At 48.4% G+C, this 24,059-nt stretch overlaps 1 protein-coding gene across 12 annotated transcripts in view; it reads right to left on the bottom strand.

Annotated features, from left to right (window-relative positions):
• Positions 1 to 950: 950 nt before the first annotated feature.
• The window catches only part of LOC310708748 (sodium-dependent lysophosphatidylcholine symporter 1-B-like), a 43,416-nt gene continuing 20,307 nt past the window's right edge, over positions 951 to 24,059 (bottom strand). For 6 of the 12 annotated variants that reach the window (XM_083507505.1, XM_083507506.1, XM_083507512.1 and 3 more), the window contains exons 6-14: positions 21,894 to 22,051; positions 19,254 to 19,344; positions 17,993 to 18,114; positions 16,864 to 16,947; positions 13,443 to 13,526; positions 11,265 to 11,377; positions 7,914 to 8,057; positions 6,726 to 6,902; positions 951 to 3,884 (exon numbers count right to left, since the gene is read on the bottom strand). In XM_083507505.1, coding sequence (XP_083363631.1) covers positions 3,839 to 3,884; positions 6,726 to 6,902; positions 7,914 to 8,057; positions 11,265 to 11,377; positions 13,443 to 13,526; positions 16,864 to 16,947; positions 17,993 to 18,114; positions 19,254 to 19,344; positions 21,894 to 22,051 — 1,019 coding nt within the window. In that variant the 3' untranslated portion in view covers positions 951 to 3,838. The remainder of the gene's footprint in view (positions 3,885 to 6,725; positions 6,903 to 7,913; positions 8,058 to 11,264; positions 11,378 to 13,442; positions 13,527 to 16,863; positions 16,948 to 17,992; positions 18,115 to 19,253; positions 19,345 to 21,893; positions 22,052 to 24,059) is intronic. The other 6 variants (XM_083507507.1, XM_083507501.1, XM_083507510.1 and 3 more) reach the window with 3 other exon arrangements.

Genomic DNA, 24,059 nt, shown 5'->3' with positions numbered 1-24,059 from the left:
CATTGGGTCCCCAAATTCACCATAAGATCACATAGCATGTCCATGGCTACAGCCTGCACCCAAAAAATCATACATCCACTGTTTCGTTCAGAATATTTTTTCTTGTTTTCCTCCTCTAAGAATTATGTGTGTCTTATTGTCAGGTGCGTCTTATGAAGCGAAAAATACGGTAGCCTAAGGCAGCCTTCCCCAGCCTGATGCAATTGGGAAGAGTGCGCCTCTGCTCTGAGTACTGCTTGAGGGCTTCCTATCGACATTTGGCTGGCCACTTTGAGAACAAAATGTTGGACTCGATGAGGCTTTGCCTTGACACCAGGGCTCTCGTGTTCTTATGAGCATCTCACAACAGGAGCACTCCACGCTGCAACCATTTGCCCTAAGTCCCACTTGCTGTTTAGCTTGTCTTGCCCACCAACCTATCCCAATCAATCCTCGTCTGCAGAAAATGCCCATCGGTTAGCTTGGTTTGCATCACTGAAATCAACTACAGTGGTACCTTGGTTTTCGAACGGCTTGGCTCCCGAACGCTGCAAACCCAGAAGTAAGTGTTCTGATTTGCAAATGTTTTTTGGAAGCCGAGCATCCGACGCGGCTTCTGTGACTGAGTGCAGGAAACTCCTGCAGCCAATCGGAAGCTGTGCTTTGGTTTTCGAATGGTTCCAGGAGTTGAACGGAACGGATTAAGTTTGACAACCAAGGTACCACTATATGTGTTTCACCACAGGACGGTCCATCTCTGAGGTACCTGGGGCCCCTCTCCTATTCCCATTTTCCAAGAAGCAAAAGGAGTTTTCAGCCTACACTGCAGAATTCTTAAGAGAGAAAACCCACCTCCTTCCCTATATATGGGCTTTCCCTCATCACCCTCCACCTCAAACACACAGAAGTGAGAGGCAGGAATGGAATAGATGCTCCCCACCCCCTCCTGCTGAAGAATAAGGGACAGTGTATGAGAAGGGAGGAAACAGAAACATCTGTATTGGTTGTCAAAGCATACAAAATACAAAATGAGAAAGGCAGCTTTTGTCAGCGGAAACGAAACAACTCGAGAGATGTCAGCCTCGGAAAATGCAAATATTCAGTCAAACTCCGAAGTATAAAGCACAGCTTGACGCTCTTTACTCTTCCAGCCCACACGGTGTAACATGCAAGTTACAAGAATACCTGAATACAAATTACACCAATTGTGAGGCTTTTAGTAGGATGGGATAACTGCAGCTTTTGATTTCCTGGCACCAAAAAGCCACCGCCTTTCGGAAGGAGGAGGGAGCAACCCAGAATATAATGGGAATGAAGCTGCAGGGGCAGAGAGGGAACAAGCTGTACACAGCAGCCCACTCCTGAAGTGCGTTTCTGGCCCTGGGTTGCAGACGAGAAATCAGCTGCTTTTCAGCAAAAGCAACAGCGCAACTGCTTCCGTTTCCCCAGGTCTTTGTTGAGGAAGATCAGAGCAGCATTGCATGTAGCAGTGCTGAATCTGGCAAGAATCTGTGCATAGCTGTGGTCGTAATAAAAAGAGATCACGTTTGTGTAGCTCTTTAGAGGTTTCAAACCATGTCATGTACACTGTGACCCTTACAACAACTTTGTAAGGTGGGCCAGTATAGTATCCAAGCGCCCAACTTATTTAAAGGACTATGTTGTTGGACATGTAACACTGTCGATCTAATGGAAGTATGTGAAATGTAACCAATATGTTTTTGTGCCTAATTGATCCATTACGTGTAGTGCTGTATATTAAGGAAACCATTACGATTGTAACGAACACCTTATCTCAGTGGGGAGGGGTGTTATGTCCTGAAGTTCTCACCCTGGGCCAGCAGGGGGATATGGTAGATAGTTTTCACTCAGGTCCGCATATGCAAATAAGGAATTGAAGGTGAAGTTCAGTGGTTGGATAGTTACAGAAAGTTGTTACTGTTGCTTTGTAGTTGAACGCTATATAAGCAGGCTGGCTGACCCCTTCAGCCCAGTTCTGTTCTGGCCTGTGAATAAACAAGAGCTGTGTGAAGAATCGCTGTGTCGTCTGATATCTTCACCCAGAACTTAACAAAATGTCTAGAGAAGAGTGGCTTGTCTAACAGCATGTGTGTGTGTGTGTGTGTGTGTGTGTGTGTGTGTTGACTGAAGGACTCTTTGAATCCAATACGTTACAGCAACTATGTTTTGACAGAGAATCCAAATGCTGCAGTAAGCTTTGCAACATTTTGGTGTTCTCTGTCTTCGATCTTCCTGGCGGTAGGCTTCCAGTGGGGGGATATCTCAGGCCTACCTTAATAAGTCACAACCTTTGACCCTCTGATCCCAGTCACATAGCAATGAGAGGCACGAAGGGGAATGTCATTTGCACTGGAAGAATAAAGCTTCTGCAACTGAGATGGTCAGCCGCAGCTTCTTAGTCACATACAACTCCCCCTGGGGAAAAAACACCCCAATTAATTGTTATTATTTTTAAAAAGGAATCTTATTTCTGAAATGTCAACCTGGCTCCACGGCGTGATTCACAAAGCACCTATTGTTGCTCTGGCTCTGTGCAATAAACAGGCAAATCACTAATGACTCGCAGTCTAGTTAAAAGCCATCAGTGTGCATGGCAACCACATTAGCACATACCGAAATAGACCAGACCACAAGATTCCGTTGCTAAATGGCTTGAAGGATGTCAGCATCCATAGCCTCACAAACAGGCAGGTGTCGTGTCGTCAGAAGGCTGGGATCAGGTTCTGGTGTGCACCAGAGCTTTGTTTCCCCCACCGGAGGGAGGCAATTCCCCTAACCAGGAAAGTGGAAACTACGAGGCTATTTTGTAGGGGAGGTTGGAAACTAAGGATCGGTCTGGGTCAGGGAGGTCTCATCAGCATGTTCAGTGCTGTGCTTGCCTTGACCTGGAGCGCTTGGGAACATAATGCTAATAGCCTGTCAGAAGAACGTCATGGTAGGTCCCAGTCAGGACCTGGAGAAAGGTCAACTCGTGCCCGGCCAGCTGGGTGAGTCACATCTTACTTCCCTCTGGACACAGATCCTTCTAGCTCAGAATTATCTACTCTGACTCTCCAATCAGCTCCTCAGCCCTCCTAACCTGAGATCTGTTAACTCAAGACATTGAAGGTGGAACCTGAGACCTTCAATATTCACGGCATGTTCTCTACCGCTAAGATCATGCCCTCTGCCTCTCTAAACTGAGCTAAATAAGCATCCTTCTTGCCATGGCTAGGTATCAAACGGATACCACCATACAGAGAAATGCATAGAGGTCCCAGTTCCGGAGATTGCAGAAGACCAAAATACCTGTGAAAACGACTGGGGTTGAGAGAGACCCATAATGATATTGAGTGCAGTTGCCCGGGGTCAACCTCCGGGCAGCTGAGTTCCAGTTCTCTAAAATGTCCTGAAATTGAATATGCATTTGGCCTAGTTTCCTTACTCATATGTGAGGAGCTTACATAAATCGTCTAAGTGCAGAAGACGAGTCACTGAATCATAGCACAATCCATTCTCTTTCCAAGGCAAGAGATATTTGTTACATAAATGTACATTTAAAGTCCCTGCGTTTGTAGAACCACCAGCTTGTTCCTGCTCCCCTGAGAAAGAAGTTCATTCCAGTTTTTAAAGCGAAGTCTCTGCTTGTTCCATCCTCAGGGATTTGTCCCTGGGCGAGAGATGGTTGTAAAAACGTTGAGCTCCGTGGAGTTAATTTCTTTGGCATCTTGCGGAAGCGCTCGAGATGTCTTCACTGCTGCTCCCGGATGAAAAAAAGGAAGACGCCAGAGACCTGTCCTTTGTAGTGTTGCAACCAGAGGCAACTTTCCTGCAAGGAGCCATGAATTCCCTCCAGAGACTAACTTGCCTCTGATTCTGGGCGTTCTGTCTGACCCTGATGCCTGCTTAGAAAAACAGCAAAGATGAACGTGAAATCGGAGGAGAGGCTCAGCGTCTAAAGGTTGGTGCAGAGTGGGAAATTATGGAATAGGCGCACAGAGCTCTCCGAAAGGGGGCAAACAAACTCGTAGAGCGCCCTTTGCAGACCTGGACTACAATTCCCATCAGCCCCAGCAAACATGTGCAGGCACCATTGGGAACGCACTGCAAATTGTGCATAAACAGCCGTCTCTCCACCTGCCACTCATCCCACATCACACATGGGGGAAGCAGCTTTGGGATCCAGGATAGGCCTCATCAGGGCTATGGCCAGCAGGCTCCCCTGCCCTGGGTTAAGACTTTTGGGGGTGGGGGGATAGGTGATTTTGGCTGGCTAAGGTCAGTGGAAGGAGATTGGCCTCTCTTCCCTCTCTGTGCATTTTCTTTTGCCTCCTTCAGCCCCAATGAAAGCATATCCAGTATACCTGAAGGAGCATCTCCACCCCCATCACTCAGCCCAGACACTGAGGTCCAGCACCAAGGGCATTCTGGCAATTCCCTCACTGCGAAAAGCCAAGTTACAGGGAACCAGGCAGAGGGCCTTCTCAGTGGTGGCACCCACCCTCTGGAACTCCCTCCATAGCAGTCAACTTTCCCCTTTAAGGGAAATTCCCTTATTCCGAATAGGATTCCTCGCAAGAAAAGGGAAAAGTTGACAGCTATGACTCCCTCCCACCAGATGTCAACTACCAGACTTTTAGAAGACATTTGAAGGCAGCCCTGTTTAGGGAAGCTTTTAATGTTTGACGGACTACTGTATTTTAATATTTTGTTGGAAGCTGCCCGGAGTGGCTGGGGAAACCCAGCCAGATGGGCAGGGTATAAATAAAAAATTATTGTTATATTATTATTTCTCAGGGTTCCCTGGAAAGATGGAATGACTTGACTGCCAAGCCAGTTGACATCTACAGCACGATCTTGTCTTACGTGTGGGTTCGGTTCCAAAGGTACTGCATATACACTGAAATTACATATATCCAAACCTTTGAAGCTGCTGCCCCCATGGCTAGCGGGTAATGTGTGGGGAGGAAAAAAAAACCATACTCCCAGTGCCTGTGGCTTCTTCTTATTAATATTATTGGCTTTTATAAACAAGAATAATGTTATACAAATAAGTATACCAAGTTTTCTCATGTCATTTGTATATCACAACCATAGAATAGCATAATAAATGTGGGAAAAATATCTGCATGTTTCATTACTAGTGGTCAATGTATAAGTTCTTGGTTCATGAATTGGTTTAAACAATTAGGAAAAAGAAGGAGGAGGAGAAAAAGGGGGAAGAGGGGGAGGACGGAATGGCGAGTGGGGTGGGGTGGAGTGGTTAGGCTTCTATTATTCTACTTAGTGTCAGTGTTACTTTATGGGTTCTCTTACTATAATTATTAATTAATTAATTTATACATACCCCGCCTATCCGGCTGGGCTTCCCCAGCCACTCTGGGCAGCTTCCAACAAAGTATTAAAATACAGTAGTCTGTTAAACATTAAAAGCTTCCCTGAACAGGGCTGCCTTCAGATGTCGTCTAAAAGTCTGGTAGTTGTTTTTCTCTTTGACATCTGGTGGGAGGGCGTTCCACAGGGCGGGTGCCACCACTGAGAAGGCCCTCTGCCTGTATTTCCTTGGTGGTGAGAGAGGTTGAGGTGGCCTAGCGTGTGGTTGGTTGTCTTTGGTTGTCTGCAGTGAGAATTGTTTTTGTGTGTGAGCAGGGTGTGAGTATGTAGTTTTGAATCAGGTTAGCCAGATTGATTTGTATGCTGTTGGCGGATTCTTGTCATTATCTTGTTGGGCTGTGTATGTGATAAAGGGGTAGCCATACCGGGGTGAAGGCATCTTCTTCTATTTGTCCCCATGTCAGTTTGTTGGTTAGTTTTTCTAATAGGCTGTTTCCCAGACTATTTGGTACCACTGGTCCATGCTTCCTCCTGACAGGTCTCTCCAGTGTCTGGCTATAATGCTTCTGGCTGCTGAAAGTAAGCGGGTTATGAGCTCTTTGTGGTGTGAGTGGGCATTATTGTCTTGGAAGATGTTTGCAGGGGCTGCCCTTGAGACTGACCCAGAAACTCCAGCGGGTGCAGAATGCCACTCCTTACGGGGTCCTTGCCACGGGATCACATTCACCCGGTGCTATACCAGCTGCCCTGGCTCCCGGTGGAGTACAGGATCAGGTTTAAGGTGCTGGTTTTAACTTTTAAAGCCCTATATGGCCTATGACCCTCGTACCTATGGGACCGCCTCTCCTGGTATGTCCCACAGAGGAACTTACGGTCTTCAAACAAAAACGTCTTAGAGGTCCCAGGCCACAGAGAGGTTAGGCTGGCCTCAACTAGAGCCAGGGTTTTTTCAGCTGTGGCCCCGATCTGGTGGAATGCTCTGTCACAAGAGACTAGGGCTCTGCGGGACTTGACATCTTTCTGCAGGGCCTGCAAGTTCCACCAGGCCTTTGGCCAGGGCACAGCCTGACTCCCTCCTTTGGCAGTCTTCACAGAACTCTAGCCCAATGGTTGCCATTAATTTGATTTGAATTAATTTTATAATGAAATGATTTTAGAATGTTGTATTATTTTATTGTTGTTAGCCGCCCTGAGCCCGGCTTCGGCTGGGGAGGGCGGGATATAAATATTTATTATTATTATTATTATTATTATTATTATTATTATTATTATTATTATTATTTATATGTGGTCTAAAATGCCCAACCCAAGCCTTTAGGATAGGGAAGCCTGTGCCTTTAATTAGGGGCAACCCTCCACCACTTTAAAGTTCTCCAACTCTTCTGCACCACATCGGAGAACCCCATCCTTACCCAGTCGTCTCCATTTCCACTCTGATCTGCTTCCTCCGCTTTTCATCGATGGGGTAGGAGAAGAAGACTGCCATGGAGGAGAGCAGCAGGGCAATGGGAACAGGCGCCATGAGAATTTGCAGCGTCAGGATCACCTGGGGGTTATGTGTGCAGTCCGTGGCTCTGTAACCTGCAAAACTGGAAATGATGGCTTTTTTTAAAAAAAAATAGATTATTTCTTTGTTTATATGCCACTTTTTCCTCCAAGGAGCGTGGTTCCCTTCCTCCTCATTTATCCTCACAACAACAACGCTGTTAGGAAGGTTAAACTGGTGACTGGCCCAAGGTCACCCAGTGAGAGCTCCATGGCCGAGTGGGGGATTTGAACCCGGGTCTCTCAGGTTAGAGTCCAGCACTCTAACCACTGCAACCATGAGGGCTCTTAAGCCAGCCCTGCCTCTGGGTAGGCAAAGTAAGGCCTGGGGGCCATATCTGGCCGAATCCGGCCTGCGGATGGTCGGGGAATCAGCGTGTTTTTACATGAGTAGAATGTGTCCTTTTATTTAAAATGCATCTCTGGGTTATTTGTGGTGCCTGCCTGGGGTTTTTACATGAGTAGAATGTGTGCTTTTTTAAAAAATGCATCTGTGGGTTATTTGTAAAAGGTAAAGGTAAAGGGACCCCTGACAATTAAGTCCAGTCATGAACGACTCTGGGGTTGCAGCACACATCTCGCTTTAAAAGCCGAGGGAGCTGGCGTTTGTCCGCAGACAGTTTTTCCGGGTCATGTGGCCAGCATGACTAAGCCGCTTCTGGCGAACCAGAACAGCGCATGGAAACACCGTTTACCTTCCCGCCAGAGCGGTACCTATTTATCTACTTGCACTATTGATGTGCTTTCGAACTGCTAGGTTGGCAGGAGCAGGGACCGAGCAACGGAAGCTCACCCTGTCACGGGGATTTGAACTGCCGACCTTCTGATCAGCAAGCCCAAGAGGCTTAGTGGTTTAGATCACAGCGCCACCCGCAGGGCATAGTAATTCGTTCATCCCCCCCCCCCCAAAAATATAGTCCGGCCCCCCACAAGGTCTGAGGGACAGCAGACCGGCCCCCTGCTGAAAAAGTTTGCTGACCCCTGCTCTAGGTCATTCTCCCTTCCCAGGAAGCGAAAGGGATTTTGGGACAGCGTTTGTGGCTTAGGAGGCTTACTGCAGACTCATGGTGGAAATCCCAAGGGAGAGGCCGGCGGCGAGCTTGTTGAAGAAAACGTAGAACGAGTAGAAGAAAGCTTCCAGGTTGAGGCAGGTGGGGTTCTGCAGCTTGAAATCGTCCACTGCATCTGGAAGCATGGACCTGGGGAACAGGAGGAGATCAAGTCAAGCGGTTTGCACCTGCAAGACAGTCACCACAGCATCAAGCAACAATTCACCCATGAGCGAGCAAATCTAAGGTTGCTTCAAGACAACTTCCCTATTAAGCATAAATCTCAATGTTTTAAGGGACACGGGTGGCACTGTGGGTTAAACCACTGAGCCTAGGACTTGCTGATCAGAAAGTTGGCAGTTCGAATCCCCGTGACGGGGTGAGCTCCCGTTGCTCAGTCCCTGCTCCTGCCAACCTAGCAGTTCGAAAGCACATCAAACTGCAAGTAGATAAATAGGTACTGCTCCGGCAGGAAGGTAAACGGCATTTCCATGTGCTGCTCTGGTTCGCCATGCTGGCCACATGACCCGGAAGCTGTCTGTGGACAAACGCCGGCTCCCTTGGCCTATAGAGAGAGATGAGCACTGCAACCCCAGATTTGGTCACGACTGGACCGAATGGTCAGAGGTCCCATTACCTTTACCTTTAATGTTTGATATCCAGTGATAAAAGTTTCCCCCATATCCTCTCATAGAGGTTTTTAGTAACAGATGCTGTACACACTTGGAAAACGCAGCAAGTGAAAAGATAAAAAACAACAACAGTCAGTCCCTTTTCAGCTCTGAAAAACCAGTGCATCCATTAGTTCCTTAAATAATAATTTTGGATTCTTTCTACTTACCATCTGTTATTTTCCCCCCGTTTCCCCCATTATGCTTTTATAAATGATGTATGGGATTATTTGTGTTGTGTGGAATTCTCTAAGTGAAGAGGATGGCAGGTCATTAGTTTCTTTAGTACTATGCCCTACTGTGAAATTATTATGGGAAGATTATATACATCATTACAATAATATTAGCTTTACTGGCTGGAGAAGCTGCGTTTTTTGGTCCCTGCTCCTGCCAACTTAGCAGTTTGAAAGCACGTCAAAGTGCAAGTAGATAAATAGGTACCACTCTGGCGGGAAGGTAAACGGAATTTCCATGCGCTGCTCTGATTCACCAGAAACGGCTTAGTCATGCTGGCCACATGACCCAGAAGCTGTACACTGGCTCCCTTGGCCAATAAAGCGAGATGAGCGCCGCAACCCCAGAGTCAGCCACGACTGGACCTAACGGTCAGGGGTCCCTTTACCTTTACCTTACTCAATGTTTTTGCACAAAGTCTACAGGGAGGTTGTCTGCAGAGCATTCGTTCCGATTCCTTCACAAGGAATCTGTGTCAAGCAAGTGCGGTTCACTCCATCTTTTTCTTTATCTCAGAAAGTCCACCAGCAAAGTAGCAACTGTCGGTGCAAAAGGGACGAAGCCCAGGGACTCAGATTTCCCAGGCACTTGGGGACTTTACTAAGCTACATTTGCCCTGGACCTCGCAGAGCTGCTGCCAGTCCCAGTGGACAAAATTAGCCCAAAATCGAGATACAAATGTCCCCAAAGGTTCTGACAAACCTGAAGTTGGGGGCACGATTTGCCCTGGGAGCGGTAAGGGTGCTAGAGGAACAAGGTGGGCTCTTAGGAGCTTTGCTGGAGCTAATAATTTGCTTTGACCCACTGGAAGAGCCTTGATCATCTAGAGAGAATAATTGGGTGCACTCTTCCCACCTTGGATCAAATCTATGCTTCCAGGTGCCATAAGAAAACTGCAGAGATAGCGCAGGATAGTGCGCACCCAGGAAATGATCTCTTTCAGCTTCTGCCTTCTGGAAGAAGGTGCAGGGTTATCAAGACTAGGACTAGCCACCTGAGAAACAGTTTCTATCCAAATGCGATTTTGGTTTTAAACGCAGTGTAAGGTAGTCCCTGTGGGAGTAAAGTAAAGGTAAAGGGACCCCTGACCATTAGGTCTAGTCCGACTCTGGGGTTGCAGCGCTCATCTCGCTTTATTGGCTGAGGGAGCTGGCGTACAGCTTCCGGGTCATGTGGCCAGCATGACTGAGCCGCTTCTGGCAAACCAGAGCAGCGCACGGAAACGCCATTTACCTTCCCGCCGGAGCAGTACCTGTTTATCTACTTGCACTTTGATGTGCTTTCGAACTGCTAGGTTGGCAGGAGCAGGGATGAAGGAACGGGAGCTCACCCCATCAAGGGGATTCGAACTGCCGACCTTCTGATCAGCAAGTCCTAGCCTCTGCGGTTTAACCCACTGTGCCACCCGTATATTGTATTTAATTAGAGGGTATCAGAGTTTTTAGGGGGTTAACCAGGCTGGGATAGCAGGCTTGTTGGTTTTTGAATGTCTGTTGTAGATTTCTTCAATTTCATTGTTCTGCATGGGACAATGACAATAAAGATTATCGTATCGTATTATCGTATCGAAAGACAGATGAGATTGAGGGGCAAGGCCAGCTCATCCATTAGCCTCAGTGAGGCACTCGCCTCAGGTAGAAGGCTGGGGGAAACTGGGAGGGAAGGCAGATCTGGTCCACAAGGAGCGCGCCACTTGCCACCTTCTGTGCCTGCTGCCTGATGCCAACTCCAGCCTCCCATTTTCTCTCCCACTGCCTTCAGAGTATCGGGACTTCCCTGGGCCACCTCCAGCCACCTCATTTTGTTTTGCCTCAAGCGGCAAAATCTCTTGGGCTGGTCATATCAAGGGACAAGTAGGAATTACAGTGGTGCCTCGCAAGACGAAAAGAATCCGTTCTGTGATTCTCTTCGTCTAGCGGTTTTTTCGTCTTGCGAAGCAAGCCCATTGAAGGATTAGAGGATTAGCGCTATTAGCGGCTTTTAGCGGCTTATCTGCTGATCGGATCAGCTGATAAGCAGCTTAGCGGCTTAGAAAAAGGGGGGAGGGGAAAAAAACCATCAGGAACTCGCAAGACATTGTCGTCTTGCGAAGCAAGCCCATAGGAAATTCGTTTTGCGAAGCACCTCCAAAACGGAAAACTCTTTCGTCTAGCGAGTTTTTCGTCTTGCGAGGCATTCGTCTTGTGGGGCACCACTGTACAACAGAAAACTCCAAAGGGAAAAACTTGCTGAAGCAAACACAGCAGCAGACCCTGTTATAAATCTCTCTCATGCTTGGTTTTCTCACACCCATGTGCCTAGCGCTGCATTTTATGAACCAAGTGACTCTGAGAGTTCCCGGAGTGCGGAAATGCTGGAAAGCATAGCACGGGGTTTCAGGAAGCTTCCGTCCGGATGTGGTACACCCTCCCCAGACGAGCCCGCTATTGTTCGGGACTTCCCTTCCGCTCACCATGGCAACAAGTAGAGGACGGCGAGGCTGCTTCCTGCCAGGGCGACCATGAAGACGTAGACCAGGAAGTTGTGGGTCACGACCGTGATAACAATGAGAGACGGGATGATCAGCTGCAGCAGACAAGGTGAGCAGGAGGAGGAGAGGAAAGAAAAAGAGGAAAAAGAGCCGCCTCGTCGACAACTAGGAGCCAGGATGGCTACCTGATCTACCTACGCTGTCAGAGATGGGATACACCTGAATGCCAGTTGTGGGAAATCACAAGTGGGGAGAGCTGCTCTCACACTCAGGCTTGCGGGATTCCTATGGGGGTCTTGTCACAGAAGCATGCCAGTCCGTAATCACACAGTTCAAAGATGGGGTGAACTCTTTATTTGCAAAAATTCGACCTCCACACACTTGGTGGTATGTCAGGCCTAATGAACACACAGCTCGTTCCTGCTGGTCTTCCTCCATCGGTTGCCAAGACGGAAAGCCCTCACTTCCTCACAGCCATCTACCGTATTTTTCGCTCTATAGGACGCACTTTTCCCCCTCCAAAAATGAAGGCGAAATGTGTGTGCGTCCTATAGAGCGAACGCAGGCTGTGCGGCTAAGCCCAAAGCCAACACAGGGAGATGGAGCGCTGCACAGCGCTCCGTCTCGCTGTTCTAGCTTGGGGTTGGCTGCGCAAAGCCTCCGCAGGGCAGTGGGGTGAAGGCACCCCGCTGCTCTGTGGAGGCTTCAAAGGCTGCGCTCCGGGGGCTTCAGGCAGCTATCCGCAAGCCTTCCGAGCGCAGCAGGAGTTCCACAGCCTGATCTACAGCTTTACTTGTAGGTCTCATTTGTTACCCCTCTGGAATTTGGCATATATATTTTTCCAACCTATCCCTGATGGTTTTCTATAGCCAGTTGGCTCTTAACATTATATTAGGCGATATACAGTGTTTAAGGCTCACCTCTGCAGTCACAGTTCAGTCTTGGACCAATATCTCTCTTTTGGAAATGCGTAATCTCACTGACTCACTCTCTCTCTCTTTTTCAAAGCACATCATAGATGTGTCAGGTGCTTTTTGCTGACATAGTACTTTTAAGTACTTAGTACTTTTAATCTGCAGGGTAGAAAAATTTCAGAGATGCTCCAATCCTGCTTTCTCCTGGCACAATGCCTGGTGGAGAAAAGGGCATTATCCAAGGTGTTTTCCTCCACATCACAGGTTTGTTACATTACTGGTAAATTTATTTGGCTTGTTAGTCACTTATAGAAAAGTGTAAAAGTTGGGGGGGGGGAGTCTCTGAGCAACTTTTAAAAAGAGAGCATAAAGTATATCATAAAAACAGATAATAAACTGCAGGAAAACTATTATGAAACAGACCCAGCAACAGCGGAAAACTTCAGCGGCAGGAAACATCTTATCAACAAACAACAGAACAGTTGACTTAATCCAGGGGTAGGCAACCTAAGGCCCAGGCCGGATCCAGCCCAATCGCCTTCTCAATCCGGCCCGTGGACAGTCCAGGGATTCAGCGTGTTTTTTACATGAGTAGAATGTGTCCTTTCATTTAAAATGCATCTCTGGGTTATTTGTGGGGCCTGCCTGGTGTTTTTACATGAGCAAAATGTGTGCTTTTATTTAAAATGCATCTCTGGGTTATTTATGGGGCATAAGAATTTGTTCATTTCCCCCCCCCCCCAAAAAAAAAAATATAGTCTGAGGGACAGTGGGCCGGCCCCCTGCTGATAAAGTTTGCTGACCCCTGACTTAATCTGTCCAGTGCCTTCTTGGTGGTGGCACCCGCCCTGTGGAACGCCCTGCCACCAGATGTGAAAGAGAAGAACAACTACCAGACTTTTAGAAGACATCTGAAGGCAGCCCTGTTTTGGGAAGCTTTTAATGTTTAACAAACTACTGTATTTTAATTCTTTGTCGGAAGCCGCCCAGAGTGGCTGGGGAAACCCAGCCAGATTTGTGGGGTATAAATAAATTATTATTATTATTATTATTATTATTATTATTATTATTATTATTAAAGATGTCAATGACAGCGCCAGGCAGGCTCCCCTGGGGAGAGCATGCCACGAGCAGGAAACTATGGCTAAAACGGCCCCTTTTCCTTGTCGCCACCCTCTGCAAATGCGACTGAAAAAGGCAAAATGCAGACAAGTCATTGAGAACAGGTCTTGTGATGGACACTCACCGAGAGGCCTATGAAGACAGCCATCTTCTTCCCAAACCTTACCAGGAACCACTGCCAGACAGGGATGGAGAGGCAGGCGACCACCTGGAGGCAAAGAGGGGAGAGGAAACTCATTACCCGGCATGACCCAGAGCTCTTTGACACAACAAAAAAGGAATGGCAAGACAAACTGTTAGAGTATATTGAACTGGCTAGATTAACAGAGGCAGTTAGAGATCACACTAGACAAGAGTTTCAAAAAGCAGGGGGGAAATGCAGAGAATACTTCACAAAACAGTGCCCTAAAATACAGTGGCGTAGCGTGGGGGGTGGAGGGGGTGCCGGCCGCACCGGGCGCAACATCTGGGGGTTAGGGTTAGCGGGCGCAAATCCACGGGTTAGGGGGCGCAAATTACTTGCCTTGCCCTGGGTGCTGACAACCCACGCTACGCCACTGCTAAAATACATACCCGAACTTGTCTCGATTAATGCCTGCAGGATAATTTGTGGATATTTAAGTTATAATTAGAAAAATCTTAATAATTATTCAGCTTATAAGACGTAAATGAGGAGGCCAGATACAGGATAAAGGAAGCATTTTATTTGGTTGTTTGTATTGTTGTATGTTATGCTTATTGTATGTTCTGGTTTAATGAGGGTGGATTTTTGTATTGGGGGTGGGGGGGTTATGTTACGTTGTAAATAAATTTTCTAATAAAAATTTAGAAAATTCAGAAATTCAGAGCTCTTTGGCACAAGGCTGTATTTATCTTACTTGGACAGTCTTATTCGGCTTTCTAAGAAAGATTACCGTATTTTTCGCTCTATAACACGCACCAGACCATAACACGCACGTAGTTTTTAGAGGAGGAAAACAAGAAAAAATTTATTCTAAACGAAATAGTGGATATATGATTTTTGTGGTTCATGCTGTGACCACAGACATGTGAACTGACAGTGAGTTTGGAGTAGCCCAATGCAAAAATCCTGAGGATCCATGTGGATCCATGCTTTGTAACCACGGAGGAGGGAAGGAAGGGGAACCATGGATCCTCTGCTCACGACTGCAGCAGATCCCCCCCGCCACCCGCAGGCATTCCCTCCATAACACGCACAGACATTTCCCCTTACTTTCTAGGAGGAAACAAGTGAGTGTTATGGTGCAAAAAATACGGTAATCGCAGCAGATGAATGAGCAACCCACCTCAGGGCTCCGCCTGGTGACCTATTCCTTAAGCATCCTTCCTGATTTGCTCCCACAAAGCTCAGGCGGAAGTCAGACTTACGCACAATTCCAGACTGTCTGTGATGGCCTGGGATTTGGATTCGGATGCTGAACCTGAGGGATCCCAGCCTGCACAGGATTCCCCACCTCCAGAACCAGCTGAGCCGCATGAGCCTGAAGGGTCCTCACCTTTGCTGGATCCTCAGGTGGAGGCGTCAGCTGAGTCTGCTCTGGCTCCGGAGGTGATGGAGGACCCATTGCCTGCAGGTGCTCCACTCTCAGCCCCGTCAGAGGAAGCGGAGGTTGCCTCTGGGTCCGGTAACCCCCCAGCCTCTCCTGAGCTGCGGAGGCTCAGGGCAGAGAGGCGGAGGGAACTAAGTTCCCACAGGAGGAGTGCTTGCTTCCAGGCCAGGAGAGGCGAGTCAACAGAGGATCGGGGCCGCCCTATGCCTCAGGGTAGATAAAAGCCAGCCAGCCCCAGTCCCGAGGTGCAGGAGCAACATTGTTGGTTGCTAGTTCCTGCCTGAATCCTGTCCTGCTTCTCTGTCTGAGCTCCCGACCTGCCCTGGCTCCCGGCTTGCAAGCCTGTTCCTGACTTCACCCGAATCCCTGCCCTGCACCCAGCTTCAGCTACTACAGACTGTCTCCACGTTGCACCTTTGACCCCGGACCGGACTTGGACCTCGCCTCTCGGGTAACCCATGGGACCAGCACTGTCCCTATTTTGGGGTCGTATCCAGCCATATGCCAGCAAATTCAAGCCGTGCAAAGAAAACTGGTTATGAGCTTTTGCACAGCAAACCTGCTTCTCCCACAAAATATGAATTTGTTTTGCAGTATGGAAAGTGTTATGTACTGAGTTGAATAGGATCCTAAATGCAGCAGTCTGATTGGTCCTAGAACAATGCAGCAGTATGATTGGTCTGCAGGAGCCACCCAATCCAGCTCCAGATGGAAGTGAATCCACAACCTGATTGGCCTACAGGTGAATTCTGGAATTAGCCAATCACGTGCAGCCCATTGTGTAAATAATGTATATAAAGCAGATACTTTGGGGAAACTTTCATTCCTCCTCACCACTATGAGCTGAATAAAGAGCATGAAATCCACTCTTGACTCTGAGTATATTTCAGAAAGTGATGGGGAAATGTACTGGAACATAAAAGCCAACTCCTAGGGGCTGAGGGGGCTTTGCCCCCCCCTAAAATATTTGAGGGGCCACCTCCACCTCTCCCCCCCCCCAGCTGATCGGCTTGCCATTCAAATAGTGTGTGTGTGCCACATCATGTGATCAATTATGCAGGGTGGGGCTTACCTGCCCTCTCCCCAATATTTTATTCGAGTTGGCACCCCAATTCTGGAAAGTGTGGGACGACACTCGCTTGATGCAATGTCCTCTAATGTCCCCCACAAAGAAATCAGGATAGATATTCATTAAATAAAAGGTAAAAGGACCCCTGACCATCAGGTCCAGTCGTGGCCGACTCTGGGGTTGCGGTGCTCATCTCACTTTATTGGTCGAGGGAGCCAGCGTACAGCTTCCGGGTCATGTGGCCAGCAGGACTAAGCCGCTTCTGGCGCATGGAAACGCCGTTTACCTTCCCGCCGGAGCAGTACCTATTTATCTACTTGCACTTTGACGTGCTTTCGAACTGCTAGGTTGGCAGGAGCAGGGACCGAGCAACGGGAGCTCACCCCGTCGCAGAGATTCGAACTGCTGACCTTCTGATTGGCAAGTCCTAGGCTCTGTGGTTTAACCCACAGCGCCACCCGTGCCCCATATATAAAATCTATATAAAATACAGTATAGATTTGATATGCAGTTGAAAACATTTACATTAGGAGCCACGGAGGGGATGGGCGGAGGTCTCCAGATTCAGAGAAATCTCTCTATAGTGGTACCTCGGTTGTGGGATGTAACCCATTCTGGAAGACCATTTGACTTCTGAAACATTCAACAACCGTGGCGCAAAGGGCGGTCTGCAAAGTCAATGCAGAAAATGGAAAAAAACCACAGCCGTTCAACGTCCGAGGCGCGTTCGAAAACATAAGCATTTACTTCCGCTTTTTCAGCATTCAAAAACCAAAATGTTCGGTTTCCGAGACACTCGAAAACCAAGGTACCACTGTATATGGAAATGTATTTGGTTTTGTTATAAATTTATATTTGAAAAATCAAATAAAAACGATTTTAAAAAAAGGTCGGGCAATACGTACCAACATGATGAGCACCAGATGCTGGAAGCTCCCGGGCAGTCCAGCTGCATGAGTGCAGAAGAAGGCAAAGATTCCCTGGGCAAGCTGTGGGTGGAAACGGAACAGCCTCAGCGAGCACTCGGGCGCTGAACGGGCGAGTGTGGCATGCCACTCCCTGCTAAACCATTGCTTCCATTTTTATCCTCTGTGACCGTCAAGGAGGCTGTTTTCAGAATGAAAATCAGTGGTGGGGAAACACCACCTTGCCAGGTTCTTTTGGTCAAGCCACACTCACCTGCCCTTACCTGGGGCAGGTAAAGATACACCTGGGTTGAAAGTGCGTTTTGCACATGCTGCCAATCAGTGAACAGGGTCGGGAGGAGCAAAGGACTTCCCCATCCCTTGCTATGGACCCCGTTAACTGGAGATGCCAGGGATTGAACCTTCGGTAAGCCAGGCAAGTGCTCTACGGGACCGCCTCTCCTGGTCTGCCCCGCAGAGGACCTTAAGGTCCATAGTTTAGAGGTCCCGGGCCCTACAAAAGTTAGATTATCCTTCACCAGGGACAGGGCCTTCTCAGTGGTGGCTCCAACCTGGTGGAATGCTCTGTCCCATGACACCAGGGCCCTGCAGTATTTAACCTCCTTCTGCAGGAGCCGTAAGACAGAGCTATTCCGCCTGGCTTTCAGTTTGAACTTAGCCTGATCTTTTATTCCCCTTTCTTCCCTCCCTCTCCCCTTTTTATGAATATTACCCGCTCTGGGATCCCACAGCTAATTCTCCCCTGGTCTCCTCGCTGGCCCAAATAGGAATAATTTAGCCAGCTAGCCCTGGTGATCATCTAATGTTTATTTGATGGATTCCCCCCTAAATTGATTTTTGAATTCTGAATTTATCGTTATTCACGTTTTATACTGTATTTTATGCTGTTTTTTGTTGCATCAATTACGTGTTTTAAATTTGTTGTTAGCCGCCCTGAGCCCGGTTTTCTGAACCGGAAAGGGCAGGGTATAAATAAAAATTTATTATTTATTATTATTACTGCTGAGCTATGGCCCATCCGGCAAATTCAGTGTAGCGCTGAGCAATTGTGTCCCGCCTCTGCCCCAGGAAAGCCCTGTTACCCAGTCATGGTAGGGCCTGCTGTTACCTGGAAGGCCAGCGATGCCAACAAGAAACCTGCAAGGAGCCGGGTGTAGGAGCTGTGGCTTAGGACGGCCCGCAGACTGGCAAAGAACGGGAGTCTGGTCTTCCCCAAAGGGGTGTATCGTCCTGGCAAAAAAGAAAAAGAAAGAAAGAAAGAAAGAAAGAAAGAGGGAATAAAGGAACAGTAACATGGATTTATTTCTGCCATTTCTGAATTGCCTTTCTGCACCAGAATGCCCAAGGCAAATGTATGATGTAATAGAAGGGGAGCAGGCTAGCATTAAGTTCCTTTAAACTTTCCTTCGGCAAACCAGGTTGGTGGACTATGCCGAAACGGCAAAATTAACTGGGAAGCTCAGAAACCAAGAGGGCAATAACTTTTTTTAAAAAAAATGGGAAAAAATTATAATTTACCGGTACTTACAAGACCATTGTAAGCTGGTTAAAACATTAGCGGGATTTTAACAACACTTGTGATGTAGTGGAAAGAATGGATAATTTGGAAGGACAAAATTTTGGACATATTGATGTTGTTGTTGTTTAGTCATTTAGTCGTGTTTGACTCTTTGTGACCCCCTGGACCAGAGCACGCCAGGCACTCCTGTCTTCCACTGCCTCCCACAGTTTGGTCAAACTCATGCTGGACTGCAAGAAGATCAAACCTCTCCATTCTTAAGGAAATCAGCCCTGAGTGCTCACTGGAAGGACAGATCGTGAAGCTGAGGCTCCAATACTTTGGCCACTTCAGGAGAAGAGAAGACTCCCTGGAAAAGACCGTGGCGTTGGGAAAGATGGAGGGCACAAGGAGAAGGGGACGACAGAGGATGAGATGGTGGGACAGTGTTCTCGAAGCTACCAGCATGAGTCTGACCAAACTGCGGGAGACAGTGGAAGACAGGAGTGCCTGGCGTGCTCTGGTCCAGGGGGTCACGAAGAGGCAGACATGACTAAACGACCAAACAACAACAACAACAACACATTTCTTTGTTCACAGGGTGTTTCCAGACAAGATCTTAATATTGCAAGCAAGCAATTCAGAAGATGCAAATGGGTGATTGGCAACACACTGGGTGTGTTTTAACTTTTTCAGAAGGGAAGATGGGTTTTGTTTTGGATTTTGCAAAGAATCTTGCATGCATAAGCTGCAGCCATCCCACGATAAGCATCTCTCTAGATGTACCCTGGATCTTGTGACCGGGCCCAGGGCTGAACCTTCAAGAAAAGTCACAGTGAGCGCCAAAAATATGAAATAGGTATACGTTTACCTGGCTGCTCTTTCACTCCCAAGAAAAGGACCAAACAGGAAAGGAAATAAAGAGAGCCAAGAACCAGGGAGGCAACAACATACGCCGTGCGCTGAAAGGGAAACAGAGAAAACCATTTACTGGCCGTGTGCAAAATCACAACCAGTCAAAATCTGATGGCTTGTTCATGGGTGCAATGCATGCATATTCCACTCAGAGTAAACCCATTGAAGGGACTGGACCTAAGTTAGCCGTGTCCGTTCATTTAGGGAAGTTTTTAATATTTCATGTTCTATTGTGCTTATAATTCTGTTCGGAGCTGCCCAGAGTAGTATGGGAATATTAAGGATTTTAGGAAAGGATACAGTGGTACCTCGGTTTAAGAACAGCCCTGTTTATGAACTATTTGGTTTACAAACTCCGCAAAACTAGAAGTAGTGTCCCGGTTTTCGAACTTTACCTTGGTCTAAGAATAGTTTCGGTTTAAGAACGGAATTCTGGAGCAGATTAAGTTCGTAAACCAAGGTACCACTTTATATAGAATAGGTATTAGCCTTCCTTCACTCACGCTAGTAAGTGATGTAGCAGAGCAGATTCCCCTCAGTATAGCGGAAGCTACCGTATTTTTCGCTCTATAGGATGCACTTTTTCCCCTCCAAAAATGAAGGGTAAATGTGTGTGCATCCTATGGAGCGAATGCTTTCGCTGAAGCCCGGAGAGTGAGAGGGGTCAGTGCGCACCGACCCCTCTCACATTTCAGGCTTCAGGAAGCTATCCGCAAGCCTGAGGAGCCCGGTGGGAACTCCCGCTGGGCTCCGCAGGCTTGCGGACAGCTGCCTGCAGCCCGAAGTCTGGGGAGCGCGGCACTGCGCACCCCAGGCTTCGGGCAGCTGTCCACAAGCCTTCGGAGCCCGGCGGGAGTTCCCGCTGGCCTCCGAAGGCTTGCGGATAGCAGCCCTCCGTCTTGCTGTTCTAGCTTCGGGACAGTTGCGCAAAGCCTCCGCAGGGTGGCGGGGTGAAGGCACCCCACCGCCCTGCGGAGGCTTGAAAGGCTGTCTCCGAAGCTGCGCTCCAAAGGCTTCAGGGATCTTTGAGGTTGGGGGTGGGGAAAAGCAGCGCTTCCCCCCACCGCCAGCCCCACAAGCTCGGGGTGCAACGGCAAGGCTGTGCGCAGCCTTTGCGCTGTTCCCTGACCTGCTCTTGAACGCACCTTGAACGCACCTTGTTTTTGAGGGGGAGAACAATAATTCCCCCCCCCCCTGTTCTCCCCTTCCTATGGTCCTGTGCGTCCTATGGTCCGGTGCGTCCTATAGAGCGAAAAATACGGTAGTTTGCAGGTTCGTTTGAATCTCTTTGTTAAGTTTATTCCCTTTTGATCCCGCTTAAAAGAATAAAGACACAAGAGTCTTTCTGAGCAAAGTAACAAAAGGTTTCTTCACATTCCAGTTCGCAATATGATTCCCGGAAGGCAGGCTTTTCTTAATAGTTACACAAGAATCTGCGGGTTCATCTCATAGGGAGACGGAACTCATGTGCTGCTGGCTGAGAGCCAGCAGACAGCAAAATTACACTAAGGCAACAAAATGGCGGCAGGAGAACAGTATGGCAGCAAAAGAACAGCAACACAAGACAGTATCGAGAAGACAGACGAACTGAAAACATGGCTTCGTGATGTGGCTCTTTTGTGGAGCCAGCCAGAGCCATGCTCATCTCCCAGGTCACATGCTGGGTGAGGAAGCTAAGAGGAAGTTACACTGACTGGATGTTTCCCTGCCTGTGCCCACTCTAGGAAATAAGGAATGCTGCATTTGACTGCACCAATGGATTACATCCCACAAGTGGCTGGGGAAACCCAGCCAGGTGGACGGGGTATAAATAATGAATTATTATTACTACTACTACTACTACTACTACTACTACTACTACTCCTGCCAACATCAAAGTGCAAGTAGATAAATAGGTACCGCTCCGGTGGGAAGGTAAATGGCATTTCCGTGCGCTGCTCTGGTTCGCCAGAAGCGGCTTAGTCATGCTGGCCACATGACCCGGAAGCTGTACGCCAGCTCCCTCAGCCAATAAAGCGAGATGAGCGCCGCAGCCCCAGAGTCGGTCACGACTGGACCTAATGGTCAGGGGTCCCTTTACCTTTTACTACTACAGTGGACACTCAGGTTGCGAATGTGATCTGTGTGGGAAGCACGTTTGCAACCCACAGTGTTCGCAACCCGAAGCACTGCGCATATGCACATGCAAGTTGCAATTTGGCACTCCTGCGTATGCACAAAGCACGATTTAGCACTTCTGCGCACGCGTGACTGCCGAAACCCGGAAGTAACCCGTTCCGGTACTTCCGGGTTTTGGTGCGTCTGTAACCCGAAAAAATGCAACCTGAAGCGTCTGTAACCCGAGGTATGACTGCACTACAGTACTATTATTAATGGAGCTAATCTGAATAGGGATGGCAGCATGGGGGAATGGAGCCTCCTCAAGCCTCAAGGAAGGTTACGCTTGCTAGAACCCTGAACAGGAGCAGCTCTGTTAGGCTGGGGCATGCTGCAACATTTTGTTGCAGCTCTCGCTTTCTCCATGCTGCTCCCAGTCCCATTTCAGCTCCCATATGGCTGGTTGCCTACAGCCGCCAAGGGCCGGCCCAACTCTTACCGCATTCTCAAGCACGTCCGGGAGCAGAGAGGTGTCGTTTTTTGCCAGGGTGCCATTCGTCACGTCACACCTCTTCCTCATGCTGGCGTGGTGACTCCCGACGATTTGCCCCTGGATACCCGACCCCACCAGGGTGCTCAGCATCTCCACTCCCATCCCTGCCGAAAGCCGTGGAAAAGTGGGAGAGGCGTGAGCGGAAAGGAGTCGCAGCACAGCTCTAAACCAGGGTGGGGGGCGGCCTCCAAGGCTCTTCCATCCGGCCCTCAGGACTCTGCCCAGGCCACACACACTTCCCCTAGGCCAGACCCCTCACCATCCCCATCTCACACCCTCCTTGAGTGATATTTGCCTGGCCAGAAGGGGCCTGGATGGAAATCAGAGTGGCGCTTGCAGATGTTTCTACAACTCTGGATTTTGCATGGCTGGAACCTAGCCTATGGTTACCAGATGTCCCCGTTTCCCGAGGACAGTCTCCGGATTTACAAATCTGTCCCTGACAAAATCCATCCCCAGAATGTCCCCGGATTTCATTTAAAGTCCCCAGATTTATATTTTAAATGTTGTAGATTTATTATGAGGGAATGAAATCTTAAGTTAACCATATTTGCACATCAGTTTCTAATGTTGTGGTGTCCTCTATTTCAGAGGCTTCTACTCTGCAGCCTCCTATAGTTGTTTGAACTGCGAGTCCTTTAGTTCTTATGCTCTCACAGTACTTTTAACCGCGTGTTTTTGTTTGTTTTTAGTTCTTAACTGTTTTAATTATCAGTTTTTATCCATCCATTATCCGTGTTTAATCTTGTATTTTATTCAGATGTTTTATCCTATGCTGTTTCTTTGTCCTTATTTGCTCTAACAATTATCTGTTTAAAAAATCCTAACGGCTATTTTATTTATATGTTTTTTTATCCTGGTCTGTGACCATAATAAAGTTCATTCATCAGGGAATGAATGTTGCGTGATTGGTTCAACGGCACAAGACACATCATATGAGGACTTCTGGCGAGGAAAAATGGAGAGCGCCACAGCAGCAAGCAGCTCCTGAAGCCAGCCAGAGCCAACTGCGCTACCAGGCTGGCTCCGGGCTGCTGAGACTGCCACTGCCAAGGGGGAACTGGGGACACCCAGCGCATCAACTGGGGAAACCACTGAACACGCCCCCTGGCGACCCAAATCGAGCCGGGAGCGAGGGTGCCTGGCCACCCAGCCGACTGCCCAGCGGCACTCTGGGGCCAGGAAAAACTCCGGAGCCGACGCAGGGAGAAGGAGGAGAGGAGAAGGAGAAGGAAGAGAGAGAAAGAGGAAGGAGAAAAAAGAGGGCAGCCCCAACTTTGCCGCGCTGGTGCTACCACTGAGGAGCGGTAGGAGAGCACTGGGAGGGCAATGACACGTGGCTGAGCCCAGGTCCGATCTGAGCCTACTCCATGGCGGCTAGCGCTCCAAGAGAGGAGGCCGGGGCCCAGAGGAAGGCCACGCAACAGAGGAGACCACAGAAGAGAAGATATTACTTCTTTTCTAAAAAAAACAAAAAAAAATTAATAACTTTTTTCTCTCTCTTTTTTTTTAAAAAAGTGTCCTCTTTGGAAAAAATCTGGGAACCTTAACCTGCTTTACAAAAGATAACGTCACATCTGTGACTCAACCCACTTTTGCCTCCGGCCCCTCCCAGCACTGCTACGTGGCCCCTGGAAAGTTGCCCAGAAGCAAAAGTGGACCTCATGTTGGAAGAGGTTCCCTACCCCTGGGTTTAACCGATAAACGGTAGGCGTTGATGGCTCCAGCTGTTATCTTGGTAGCAGGATGATCATGGCAACTACTGGGCTCCACAAATATTCAAGATTTCATCCAAAGTGGCATGCAAAACAAGGGAAGAGTCCCATAGACAGATAGTAGGGAGGACCATCCTTAGAAAGGATGTGGACAAGCTGGAAGGTGTGCAGAGGAGGGGGGCCAAGATGATCAAAGGTCTGGGAACCAAGCCTGATGAGGAACGGCTGAAGGAGCTGGGCATGTTTAGCATGGAAAAGAGGAGACTGAGATGAGATATGAGAGCCAGCTTCAAAAATCTGAAGGGCCGTCACATGGAAGATGGAACAAGCGTGAGGTCCAGCACCGAGGGCCTTCTGGCGGTTCCCTCGCTGTGAGAAGTGAGGTTACAGGGAACCA

The sequence above is a fragment of the Podarcis liolepis genome, assembly GCF_965112155.1.
Source record: "Podarcis liolepis genome assembly, chromosome: 6".
In the NCBI taxonomy this organism is placed as follows: Eukaryota; Metazoa; Chordata; class Lepidosauria; order Squamata; family Lacertidae; genus Podarcis; species Podarcis liolepis.
Note: the sequence above shows the minus strand (reverse complement) of the source record. Positions and strands in the feature narration are given on the sequence as shown.